At 37.8% G+C, this 13,513-nt stretch overlaps 1 protein-coding gene across 1 annotated transcript; it reads left to right on the forward strand.

Moving 5' to 3' along the window:
- Nucleotides 1–70: 70 nt before the first annotated feature.
- Nucleotides 71–4,583, forward strand: LOC139715041 (BTB/POZ domain-containing protein 16-like). The gene is made up of 6 exons (XM_071626667.1): nucleotides 71–139; nucleotides 717–784; nucleotides 1,376–1,495; nucleotides 2,625–2,877; nucleotides 3,431–3,532; nucleotides 4,326–4,583. Exons 1-6 carry the CDS (start codon nucleotides 71–73, stop codon nucleotides 4,581–4,583), a joined length of 870 nt encoding a protein of 289 aa, XP_071482768.1.
- The last annotated feature ends 8,930 nt before the right edge of the window (nucleotides 4,584–13,513 follow it).

Here is a 13,513-nt window from a genome sequence, read left to right on the forward strand (position 1 = left end):
GCTGGCAGCAGGAACATGTCACACTTGAGTATTCAGTTTAACTTATAACCACATACTTCATGTCCTTCCCATGCAGTACAAAATTGGTCAAGTGGTGAACGCTTGTGAACGCTGGTTGGAGCTGAACCTCATACCCCAGGCAAGTATAATCATTAGCCCCTCCAAGTCAGGCTGCACTTCTTTCTTTTGATTAGTAGATGCTAAGACACAAAGACATGGCATGACGTACAAATGATAGCAATTATGAAAATGTGTCAAGAATAAAGAAATTGTGAGAGTTAAGAGAGTTAATTATGATGATGATAATAAATAACACTTATATAACGCTTAATACCGACATTTCTAAGTGCATTGATACAGAAAAAATATGAAATCAAAATACAGCATTATGTACATGTAATGAAGATGTATAAAGGAAAGATGGGAATGCTGGTGACTCCTGTTATAACAAAGTCCTCTGGACTGGCAGTTATTGTTTGATTGAAATTCTGTTATTGCCAAACAAATACAGTATGATATGAAGATGCAGAGATGATAAGTTTTGGAACCTGATTTTTACTTTCTTGTAACAAGAATATCCTTTAACTGTGTTCATTATAACAAGAGTGTACTGTATAGTAGTAATGATTACTAGCTTTCCTTCTCATGTAGGTAATGCCTCCTTGTGTGTTCATCAAGTAATGTGTACCCTCCCTCTTTTTTTTTTTCCACCCTAGCTGTCGGTCCAAATCCAGCTGAGGCAGCTACCCATAGAGCTCTTGCAAAAGATCATCAAATCAAGCAGGTAAGGGGTCGCGTTCAAGTTGCTTTTCAATAGGATCTAAGGGATCATGGCATCCCTACCCATCTCTTTACAGGCGGTCAGTGTTTGGTCGGTAGAGATATGACTGACAAGAACAGATATAGTTGTCTGTGTTTTCACGCGCATAGATTCAAGTTCAGTCACTGAATGCACACTAAGAAGCAATGCTGAATGAATAGATTTATCTTAAATGTTCCTGTCTTTGCCAAAATAATGATATGAATCTAATCATTTACATACATATATAGGGCTGGACAGTAACTTTTTGTTTTGTGGCCCAAAAAAAGATATTGGCCAGAAATAAACAGAAATAACAATCCATTTTGAATTTCACATGCCCGCTCGGGCCACCATAAGACGAATTGCTCAGGCCACCAGGCCATAGCTAATATCGAGTCCAGATATATATTTCATTTGAAAGAGGCCTGTGCCAAACAGGAATATGTCACTCATAACAAAAGAAGAGATCAAACTTGCATAAGACAGCAGTGGTACATTAAAGTTTTCTTCTGTACAGGGGGATGTTTTTCAGTAAATGATGAAAGTATTTCTCTGTGTTTTGAACCCTTGCAGGTTTTTCACCTTCAATGAGTACTGTGTGTACAAGATGCTCTGTTATTGGATCTTCCTGCAACAGAACCCACATCTCCAACTCATGCCGTCACACAGCACCATCGTTACATTCTTCAACAGGTGAGAATTAGACAAAGAAGAATATTTCTATGAAGAGAGTGGGGGGGAGATGAGATGGGCTAGTTTCTTCCTTTTCACTTGGTCTGCAATGATACAGATCAAACAAGTTGTCTAACTTTTAGAGAGCTAAAAAAGAAAAACAAAACAAAAATTCTAGTCACATCTGGTTACATGTTGTATGTATGATAATCATCGATAAATAAGGTTTTATTTGGTACTTGATGTCCAAGAAGAGTGTTCCACAGGCATCACTTGCTGGAGTTTTATCCAGTTTTATCTATGATATTGGAGCAAGTAATGATAACTTACAACAAAAACAAAATCAAAAAGACAGAAAGGGTTTGACAATTTTGACTTGATAAATGTGGAGAAGGTAATCGCCATTTGGTTATATTGTGTGATAATATTATCCGCAGTTATACATGAAATTCGTGCACAAATTTTTAATGACATCAATCTTCATTGACCGTCAGTCCTGTCTGCCAAGGTCTTTCCAGGAAAGAACAGGGCCCTGTTTTATGAAGAGTTATAATTGATTTTATGGTTGATTTCAATCATAAGTCTATGGCAGCCTGTGTGGTAAGGAAATCTAAAATGGATATTATATTTTGATAAAACGGGTCCCAGATATAACAAAGAGAAAAGTTCATTCATACTGGCTGGATGTGTTGCTGTTTGAGTGAAAGTGTTTACAGCTGTGGCTCTTAAAACATTTTTGACTGTATGATATTGGTCTATTTTTCATTTTTGTGTTTGTTTTGTCAGAAAAGCAGGTGCTAATACTGTGACAATTATGGGAGATATTTAAGAAGTTTATAATGTTAGCAATTTGTACCGAGTGTGAGAAACAGAGGCATGGACAGCTTCAGTTATACACATAGCGTCATGTGAATGTAGAATGTAGCGATAATCATGGCTAAATTATTTATGTCAGTCACAAATTGGAGATTTTCTTGGTGATAAAATTGATCCTGCATCAAGTTGTATGGAGAGATGGAGAACATTCTTAGCGAAGAGACAAAGATGAAATATTTAAATTGTGTGAATTTGTAGTAACCATACCCCCAACATCCTTATGTTGTACCCTCTCTACATTAAATGTTCTCCATACTTTATGGCATCCTTGCAGCATGTCGCGCACCAGCGCCTTCATTGAGCAGGAGCTCGGCCAGCCGTACGCCGGCCTCTTCATGTCCCTCCGGATGAGCGGCATCACCGACACCCGCCACCTTGACGACATGCTCCAGATGAACGTGGTGCCCAACCAGTGGATCCTGCGGACCCTCACCCTCCACTACCACGCCCTCCAAGGGGGCGGGGACATGTCCCTCATGCTGGACTTTAAGAGGGATGCTGTCAGAGTTGGCTTCATCATTGAACAGGTGTGTAGGTGTGTTTGGGTGGGTGTACGTGCTAAAGAGTAATCGCAGGACTAGGATTCTGGTGCATTAAAAGATATGCAGTGCTATAATTTGCAAAGTTTCTGTTTGCCATAACAACACATCCTCTGTTTGTAGCTGATTGGTTGTTGCCTAGCTGCTGCCATAATAGCTGCAATATTCAAAGTGCAATTCATCAGTTTTATTATTTTTTTTTTTGTAAAGTGTTACGTTAAATCGGACCAGAAAATGACATTAAAGACCCTGTGTCAAAAATTAACAAAGGGAGCTTATCACTTTTACAAATCAGAGAAAAAGTTTTGTTGTTGTTGTACTTGCATTGCTGTCTTATATTGGTGTTTCTGTATAGGCTGGTGGGAAAATGATCATGGATTGATGAGATTGTTGTCTTAGACAAAGACCACAATGAGAGCCTTTAGGGCAAGAAAGGTGTGAATATAATTTTATGAGTACACTAATATATGTTCATAATTAACCAAGATTAATGACTTTGTTTTTTATTTGTCTTGTATCTGCTTTTGTTCTCTTGTCGCAGGAACCACGCTACCACTGTGAAGTCATCTCCATACATGGCTTCCACTTTGAGCTCAAGGCACAACGTCTTGGCAAGCAGAACAACTACCAGTTTTACATCCAGGTATGAAGCATCAAAACGTCAACCAAGCAGGGCCATATTGCTCAAAACATTATCATTAAATGTAACTCCTAAAATCAAATGAGAGTCAAACCCAATTTGAACTGGAGCCAATTTGACTTGAAGCCAATTGGAAATGCATTTGGCATACAATGTAGGTTCATTTTCATTTGCAGTCGAGTGTTGAATGTGTAACAGGTTCAGGGTCGTGATACTGGATATCTGGCAGTGCAGGAGATCTGGTTGGTTTCCCCTAATTATAGCCTAATATGTATTCATGCAAAAAAGGGTTAAGTAATGGTTGCATAAGAAAATGTTCAAATGCCCTAATTTATCATATGTTTCATATGCCTTTCAGATGAGTGATAATTGACATACATCATCCTTGGTAAATACCCCCTCCCCAAAAAACAAAAAACAAAAAACAAACCAGCAACATGTCTATAGATCTATTCTTTGTGTCCAATTTCTCTTAAACTGTGTTTGTGATACCTTCCAATGTTACCAAACCCCTGCCAATGTTTTTAAGGACTCTTTTGGACCACTTAAAAGTAGGTCTACAAAGAAAGATTAACATTTTATATTTACACCAGTGATATTTTCGTCAGAATTGGAGAAATATTGGGAAACCTATGAAATTGTGAAGTTTTGCTAATTCTGACCAGCAGTGTGAAAATGTTTTAGTGTACTCTAAATCCCAGCTTTTCATACTTGATTTGACAAAAGCCTGAGATGAAAAGATATTGCTTCTTAAAAAGCAATTTCACACCCCTCTGTCTTGTTTTCCCCTCACCAGCGCCTGAAGCCGCGAGACCCCGCCCTCTCCTTCCGCATCTGCGAGCGGCAGACGTTCTCCATGCGGCAAGACCGCGAGGTCCTCTACTCCATCCGCACCCAGTGCCGCATCCGGGGCCAGGACTACGCCTTCAACACGGGCATCCTGGGCAAGCGCTTCGGCCTGGGGCCCAAGACGTGCCGCAGCGAGGCCCTGACCCTGGAGGGCCTCTGTCTTCCCCTCTACGTCACTTACTCCATCCTCTTCCCACCCTCCTAAGAGGGAGAGAGTCTTTCCCTCCTCCTCAGTGCTCAGAGTGGTGGAGTATTTTACATCCCGCCGAACTTCACACGTTGATTGATTGCGTCTGACTGCTGTGCTTTTTATTAGACCGTGGAGGATGGTCGTGTTATGGACTCATCACAACTGTCTTGCAGAATATCATTTTACACCTGGTGGAAAGTGAGCTTTTAAAAAGCATCAGGACATCTAGCTATGTGTGAGTTATCAGAACCTTGCTGCCACTGAAAAAAAAAGTAAATTTGAATGCTGGAAAAAAAAGCAAAAACACAAAACAAACAAAAACAAGCAAAATCCAGAAGGAAGAACATGACTACAGGACTGAAGATGCAATGTTTTAACCACTCCACTGAAAATGAAAAGATTATTGATCCATGCAAGTGCTGTGCTATTAAACATAATTATATCCAGTGTTTCTGAGGGACCAGATGTTTTTGATGTTTTGGAGATAGCATTTTGTTGCAGGACAAGAAGGCAGCTAGAATGACATCAAGTTAACATCTCCAAGTCGCGTGCACAGAATACAGTGATTTGATATGAAGATGATGACCAGAATTTGATGCAGCAAGCACAATCTTTTCCATGAAGTGCTTGTATCTTGAAAATTCCATTATTGCTACCTTGTTGTCATGAAAGTATTGACTAGAATCCGTCCATTTAACACGTCTTTCCTTGAGCGCACTTGCCGAGCAGTACTGTTTTCAAAATGATAGGGCCTGTGAATTACCATCAATTAAATTGTACTTGTGTTTCAAAGAGAGTGTTTTATTACCAGATATCTATTGTTTTGGAAAAGGAGCCGGCGATGAAATACTGAACCCACGGTCCTTCATGGATGTACCTGTTGAGACGTGTTTATAGTCTTTTTTTCCATATATTTCTAGATATTACCAAAATTTTGAGTGTAGAAAGGACTTCTAAGCTGGGTTAGATGCTTTCTTCTCTGATATAGTGCAGAAATACTATCTATGACCATACACAGACACCCACATACACTAATAGACAGGCATGAACATATAAATGCGAGCAGCCATTCACACATAGACACACACACTCACAGACAAACAGACTCTAGCATCAAGCGCCACTCCAATGGAATGCATACTTGATGAAGAGAATGAGACCATTTGGAGTCACTCTACCCATCCTATTTGCTGTTGCTTACAGTGTTATCTATGGACTGCTCCTATTAATTGGACGTAAGGTACACAGTGTGTGTTGCTGCTGAGATAAACTAAAATGCACACTGCAATGAGACAAAAGAAAAGTGTGTCGTATTTAAGTTGTTAAACGCATGTTTATTACATTCCAAACTCATAAATTGCACATAATATATCCTTACTTGCTTTGGACATTGGTCGTCAGTATTAATTGCCAAGTACTAAGCTGGTAGAAATGCTAGGACACGCATTACATATCATTACGTATATGTGATCATTAAAAAATATATATATATATATATATTGACAAGTGCTACTGTACATAATTATCTACAGATTACGGTAAATATGCAGGTTTGAGATTAATAAGGAGTGTTTTATCATATCGTGTGTACAGATAATAATCATGGTCTGCACACTCTATATTGAATGCAACTTATACTGATAATGCAGTCTTAACAGCTCATTATAACCTACACATACATGACTACTTGTTTATTATGCATGCTGTATATGATAAAAGTGATTGTTGTTTCTTAAATTTGTGCCTTTTGAATACTTTTTTTTTCTGGGGCCTTTAATCTTCGCTGCCTGTAATCATAAAATGTGCCATATTATGTTTACTCTTCTAACCAAAAAGAATTCCTTTCTCCTTTTCACTGCAGTGTATTCTATGCCCTCATATTTAGCCGACATCATCTACTCATTTAAAAGCACTGCACCCGCACAATATGAGTTTAGATTTGCTGATTAGACAGAATAATCATTACTTAATATATGAATTCTGCAACTTTCTTTCTTTTTTCAGTCATAGAATGTTGAAATTGTATCATATTTTTACAAGATTTTGACATTCAAATTGTGCCTTGATACGAAAGTGTGCTGCTTTCATCGCCTGAATTATGGTTTTAATAAGATTAATGGCGTCAACTTTGCAAATTTCAGCATTGTTTTGCTTTTAGAGCTTTGGGCAAAAATTTCTCATTTAACTCACTAGGACAAACAAATATGACATGGCGATACCATTCAAGCATTTACATAGTAGTCTATTTTGCTTTTCATACTTTGCAGACATTATAGATGACATCTATTACAGGAAACTGCTTAACGCGTCTGACCTTGATGTAGCAACAATGCACTTTTTCAGATAGAGTTATTTTTTAATTCACGGAACAGCTTGATATGGAAAAAAAAAAAAGGAAAAGGGGTAAATAGTAATATCACCGTGCAAAATATCATAGCAGCATGATCTTCAAATGCTTAAAATGGTGCCTTTCTTGTCTCTTGACTATTTCTTCTACCATATCTCTACGCAGCTGAGATTGTTTGTTAGTAGATGCATTTAGGAATAGCTTCATCATGTGTGATGATATGTGAAAAAAGCAACGAAATCCAACCTGTGTCTTACGTATATTCTTAACATGCAATCTTGATTGAATTGTATTTTCATTTTCTCCCATGTTCTTGCATGTCCGTTTTGCATTAAATGCACTATCGTGTGAAAAAAAAAAAGTGAGAAAACGTCCACTCATATTGATTCAGTGTATATTCATAATTGTGGCTTGAATAAATGCAAAGTCATTTTATTTCTGGTCCTATACAGTATTGGAATATAAAATGGCTTAGCGCATTGAAACATCAATAGACCTAACTACACGTTCAGTTGTGCTACATAAAGGATTGAAATTAAGGTCATGTAAAACAGATTGATCAAGGCATTCTTTAATCTTACACAGATACCCTCTTATAGTTTGTTTACAGTTGTAATGTGAAAAACGGATGGCTTGAACGTAATCCAACAGTTTAGGGGAAAAAAAAACAACACCAACAAAACACTCTTTCCCCCCCCCCCCCCCCCCCCCCAAAAAAAAAAAAAAAAAAAAAAAAAAAGATGAATTACATTCATTATTAAATACTCAAACTGTGAACCAATTTCACTTTACTTTATGGCTGAAAACCCTCGACAAAATCATGTAACAGACATGACATCACAAACTAGTTTACTCATGAAGCCGAAGAGAGCTGTGTCATCTTTTCCTAGAAGATACTAGCACGTTCAATTCTGCCCCGCACATGTTTTGCGCCAGTCTTGTTGTTGCGCGTATGTGTGTGTGTATGTGTGTGTGTGTGTGTGTGTGGGGGGGGGGGGGGGTTACCCCTTGCACACCGCTTCTTATCATTTTTAAACTGGTAGGGCGCATGCAAGACTAAAAAAAAAAATGAATGTGTTCAATACCTCTCAGGAAAGCAAGAAATATTACAAGCGGTAGTCATCTACGTCAGGTTTGAGACATGTTAATGTAAAGTGTGCTGACTGCAAGTGAACCTACATCACGTATTTTTGAGTACTCGAAGAAGCTTATTAATTAGTGGTTACCTTTTACGTTGAGTGATATGCTACACAGTTTACTAGTAAGTAGTCAGTGCACATATATGGACACATTCTGTTGTAAGAGTCTACCCGTAAGAACTTCTTACTTACAAATCATAACGTTCAATGTTCAAATAGTAATACTCGCCCGCATGCACTGTAGTGTATCGCTATATGCGCTCAATTACTCCTATTTTAGGCGCCCCTATAAAAATCATAATATGCTGTCGGGAGCGTTGCAGCAGTGTATTGTTGCACTCTACATCACGTCCAAAATAGCTTTCTAAAGTGTTCTATCGAGAAATTCAAATGCGGATCCCCATTATCTGGAGTCAACTATGCCTGGTCTCGTAGTTGTTTTTCTGTTTTGCTATTTTTCCTTTTCTGAAATGATGATTGGTACAATCATGCGTGAGAAACTTTGCAGATAAAAATATGAACGATTTTGAAAGTCCATGCATGAATCAAACATCTAAAAGCATCACTGCGCATAAGATAATTATAATGAAGGTAGTTGATATATGATACGATCTTGGCGGTACGTATGCCACACGTACAACTCTATAGTGTGCTGGTAGAAGTCATATTATTGTTGGCTGGTTGCGTAACCCAGGTGATGAGCTGATAGCAAAGCGGTCCCGACGTGACAGCAGATTACCAGAACCCTCCCATCCGGTCGTCTCAGCCAACGCGGGCACGGTTGTCCGTAGCAGTTCCACCTCACTCAAGGCCGTATCAGCGATCTAGCAAGAAGTCGGTATATAAATATAGAGAGAACCATTTAAAAACAATAGAGCATGTTTGTCCAATCACTGACTAGCATTTGACTAACTTATATTAATCCTGATTAGTATATAGTGTTTTAAGAGTCACTGGCAAAATGAAGAGCGACAGACATCACCATGCACAAAATTATTTCGATATATCTGTGAGTAAAGACGTGCAGATATTATGGTGTACAGCCATTTACTCCAAGTCCATTTTGGTCAAAGTGATTTTCACATTGTACGATACGTTGTGCAATGAGTCTAATGATGGCCTCGGCCACAATTGATTTCAAAAGATTGATTTGACTGGCCAATGACGCTGTCATTTTCTTTCATTGTCGAACAGAAACGCCGTGGAGAAATAAACATGTAAAATTTGATGATCTTTGTATATAGTGTTCTTTTGCGATTCTTAGTCTTCCTATTCTTCGTCGTTTTGTCTTCTGTTCTATTATCACATTTCTTTTAAAACGCATGCTTCAAATTCACGTCAATGTGCTCTTCTATCTATATTGGTTGGTACGTTGAAATAAGTTGAGATGCTTTACTGACGGCTCTGAGGTACTTACCTGTAACTCGATCTGTAGAACGCCGCCGTTGTCCTAAGTTCACATCTCGTGTGGACGAACAAGCACGCGCCACACTCCGTGGCAGACAGAAGGAGACACAGATCCGCGCTGTCGGTTCTGGATGGCCGCTGACTCCCCTCGCTGATGAGGATGAACGAGTTCCGTTGCTAGGCGTGGTCCATCAAGTGCTGGGATCGTAGCTCCCATCGACGACGATGAAGCTGAGTTAAGGCAGTGGAATATCTGCAACAGTTAAAAAAAAGTATATTAGATAAAATTATATCCCATATTACGTTGAAAGTGACAATAGTGATTTCGTCTGTGTAGTCTGTTTCTGTATTTTTGTATGAATTTTTTATAAAGATATGCTTCTTTTCAGCCGCAGTCGCTCGATAAATTATTCAAAATGTTTAGAAATCTTGGTCTTTTAGTTCATTTGTTTCGTAAGTTCATAAGTCTAAATGATTGCGCAATCATTGAGTTGCAAGGATATTAGCCATACGCGAGTGGTTGTAGTTCAATCCATTTTCAGACAATCGGATATGACAACTTATGCCAAAAAAGAAGAAGAAAGTATCTATTTTTTATTCAAATTTGTAGAAAGCGGTCAAAATTTGCAAAGCGCTTATTCAATTCTGCGAAAGACCGAGATGTGATTATGGAGCCCTTGTGTAACACTCGACTTCTTGGGAGTAAGGTATTTCGAGCGGTAAAAGTACGAAATTAACTTCTTTTTAACTGATGTAAATAATGTTTTATTGCTATTACTAAAGTGGTTTAAGCACTTATTGTGCATGTGTCTTCTCTCTATCTCTGAATTTAGGTACATGTTTTCATTGGAATTATATCGAGTTCATGAAATCGCGTTGCCGCATTTTCATGTTCATAAACGATTGCAGCAAATGCTTGTTTGCTTTATACATTATGCATAGTGAATGAGAAAAGTACTTTATTTTCTGTCTTTTATCGGGGGATGATTGATACACACAATGAAATAAATATTGATTTACACTCTTGACAGAAGAGAAGATAATTTCATGGGAAGTAGCCGTTTGCTATGAGAGATCGCAGAATGTCGGGAGAAATGTTTTAATTTCAACAAACATGTTGTCTTTTCGTTATTTTCTGAAGTGTTGAATCGATGTTAAGCCTTTAAGCCTGTGTGGCACGTGTTCACCATTCTTCCATGGTCATGCCAACTTCTTCATCTTCCAGGTGGCAATCCTTTTGTTGCTAAATTGAGTGAACTCCTCTGACGAACTCGGAAATGCTCACCTGCGACTCTGTTTGAAACAAAAAAAAAAACACACAAAAACCACTCTCTCATATAGAGACGAAAGTAAGTTCTCGATTGGCATTCTAATAGTCCATGGGCCAGGCCAGATATTGGTACCACCTGAAGTGGCAAAACCTTTTTGGTGTCATTTTGTTTGTCGGGCATAGATATGCTTGTCAAGCTATGATAGCATTTCCAAATGAGTAGCTTAGTCATAATAAATGAATTTTTAACCAATTTGGTCTCGTTGTTATATCCCTATACTTCTGAATCGAAACTAACCGCTATACAAAGAGGAGCGCTGTTTTCTGTATGTTCCGTAGAGCTGCATTTTCTATGGTATGTTCACAGGTATTCTGTTGTAAACGCGGTGCGATTAGTCTTTATTCTAGACGGCGAAGGGAATATCCAAAGCTTATGATACAGTTTATATCCTTTTATCTGAAAACAACAACAACAACCAAAAAAAAAAGATTCCTCTTGAATTTTACCGTATTTTGCAATTATTTATCATTTTCCGGCAAAAACGCTAGTGTGAAAACGCTAACACCACGCCGATGTCGCTTTATTTTCATCCAACAAAAAAGGATAATGCAAAAACAATGTACCGGTACACTACAATACATTGTAATGAATAATGTTGTAAATAAACAGAGTGATTTTGTTTAAAATTGATTTATTTGTTTAGAGGGTAGTATAAAAATAGTATAGATGATCCCTTTTATGAGAAACTTTAGATATGATAACGGTACATTGGTCCAGATAAAGACTAAGCGCACCGCGTGACATCATAACCCTTTGGATATTCCCTTCGCTGCCATTGAATAAAGACTAAGCGCATCGCGTTTACAACAGGACACCTGTGGACATACGGAAGACAGTGCTCTTCTTTGTATAGCGGTTAGTTTCGATTCAGAAGTATAGGAATATAAAAACGAGACCAAATTGGTTTTAAAAAATCATTTTTATGACTTAGCTACTCATTTTTGGAAATGCTATCATAGCTTGATAAGCATATCTCTGCCCGACAAACAAAATGACACCAAAAAGGTTTTGCCACCTCAGGTGGTACCAACAACCCATTTTTCGGGTCTTGGCCCATGGACTATAAATTGAAGTGTGTTCATGCTACATTTGAAGAGATAGCATATAGCGAAGGGAAAACAAACCTGAATGGCCATCTTCAGGAAACTATTTTTTGTTGGCGATTATGAATTACTTAACTATGAAATTGAAAGAAAAACATCCAGAAAAACGACTGAAAAATCTTTGCATAATGTGCCATTATTTATAATCAAGTTTCCATTACTTTTCTTTTATGATACATTTCCTTCGATTAGTGCTCCTTTATTCTTTCCCATTACATTTCATCACTTTCCTTTCCAGCTATCCACTTCATTCCCGCCTACAAACGTATACAGATATTTCATTTTTGCCCGTATATACAATCTAAAAAGATATTGCCATAACATAGATAGGCAAACCTGATCGGATGTAACATTACATTTCGATTGTTAAAGTGTGATCGGATTACCATCCATCAAAAAGAATTTAGAAGACCATCATATCCCCCCCCCCCACCCTCTTTGATCTCTCTCCCTCTCTTTCCAATTATCCAATTCTTTGATTGAATAGTATCATTAGTGAAGATCACTTCTCGATGATGCTTTGCCTGTATTATATATATATATATATATATATATATATATATATATATATATATAATGTATATACATTCATCAAACAACATTTAGAAGACCAGCCTATTTTTCTCCCTCTCTCTTTCTCTCCCTTTCAATCTTTCTTCTCATCGCATAGATTCCAGAATTTCGCCTGAAGACCGGAACAAGACCTCATAAATGTTCTATCAAATATACAAATTCCACAAAACAATAGTCTTTCCGGTTAGTGATGAGTTTTCATCATAATTATATTATAACAAATAACTTCTGTCTTATCACTATGTGAAATCTTATTTCATGTGATTCGTAATGAGCAATACTTCTTGGCAGTAGAGTTTAAGTCAATTATAACATTGTACATAAAATTGGCAGCATTTAACCCCCTACTGTTGAATCACAAATGTGCTCGTTGATCTCTTTTATTTATCCCATGGAAACCTTAAGTCATATCTGTAGGCAGACATAATGGATAATTCCAGAAAGCAAACTTCTTATAAAAAAAAAGAAACTTCTGTGTGGATGGCAGGTACCGCAATAGCATGGATTTTTCAGATTTAGTTATCATAAGTTGTCAAAGAAAGCAAGAAAGATGCAATGATTTATTTGAATATTGAAAATCCCATCAGGCTCTTGTCAACATTATGAAAGGGATAATTGCTGAAACAAAACCGAGAAATAAACTCAAATGAAAGATTGGTCTGCGAAACTCAACTTCGATGCTGCTTGAAGTTTTTTTTTCCTTTCTCTCATACTTATGAATGACAGTCTGATTATGTCATTTAAAGATCGTTCAAATAATCTACTTGGCCAACAAACCAAATGGAGGATCCCTGTAGAGCATTCATACAACGCAAGAGCCGATATTGCTACTATGGGGTCCTATATATTCATCATGGTGAAACACAGCCTAACATATGCGAATGTTTTACGCAAGAATACTTTGAATAGACCAGGTGGCCAGAGTATCAGGTTACATTGTACCTCATTGAATAGACAGGATGTTGATACAAAGACATTCCTGGACGCGCTCGTAGAAAAGTCGGGGATTATGAGCATAATAGAGAAGTTCAAAGGCCGATTACAG

The sequence above is a fragment of the Diadema antillarum genome, unplaced genomic scaffold (assembly GCF_040938485.1).
Source record: "Diadema antillarum isolate AM-2024a unplaced genomic scaffold, OU_Dant_1.0 seq00002671_RagTag, whole genome shotgun sequence".
NCBI classification, from domain to species: Eukaryota; Metazoa; Echinodermata; class Echinoidea; order Diadematoida; family Diadematidae; genus Diadema; species Diadema antillarum.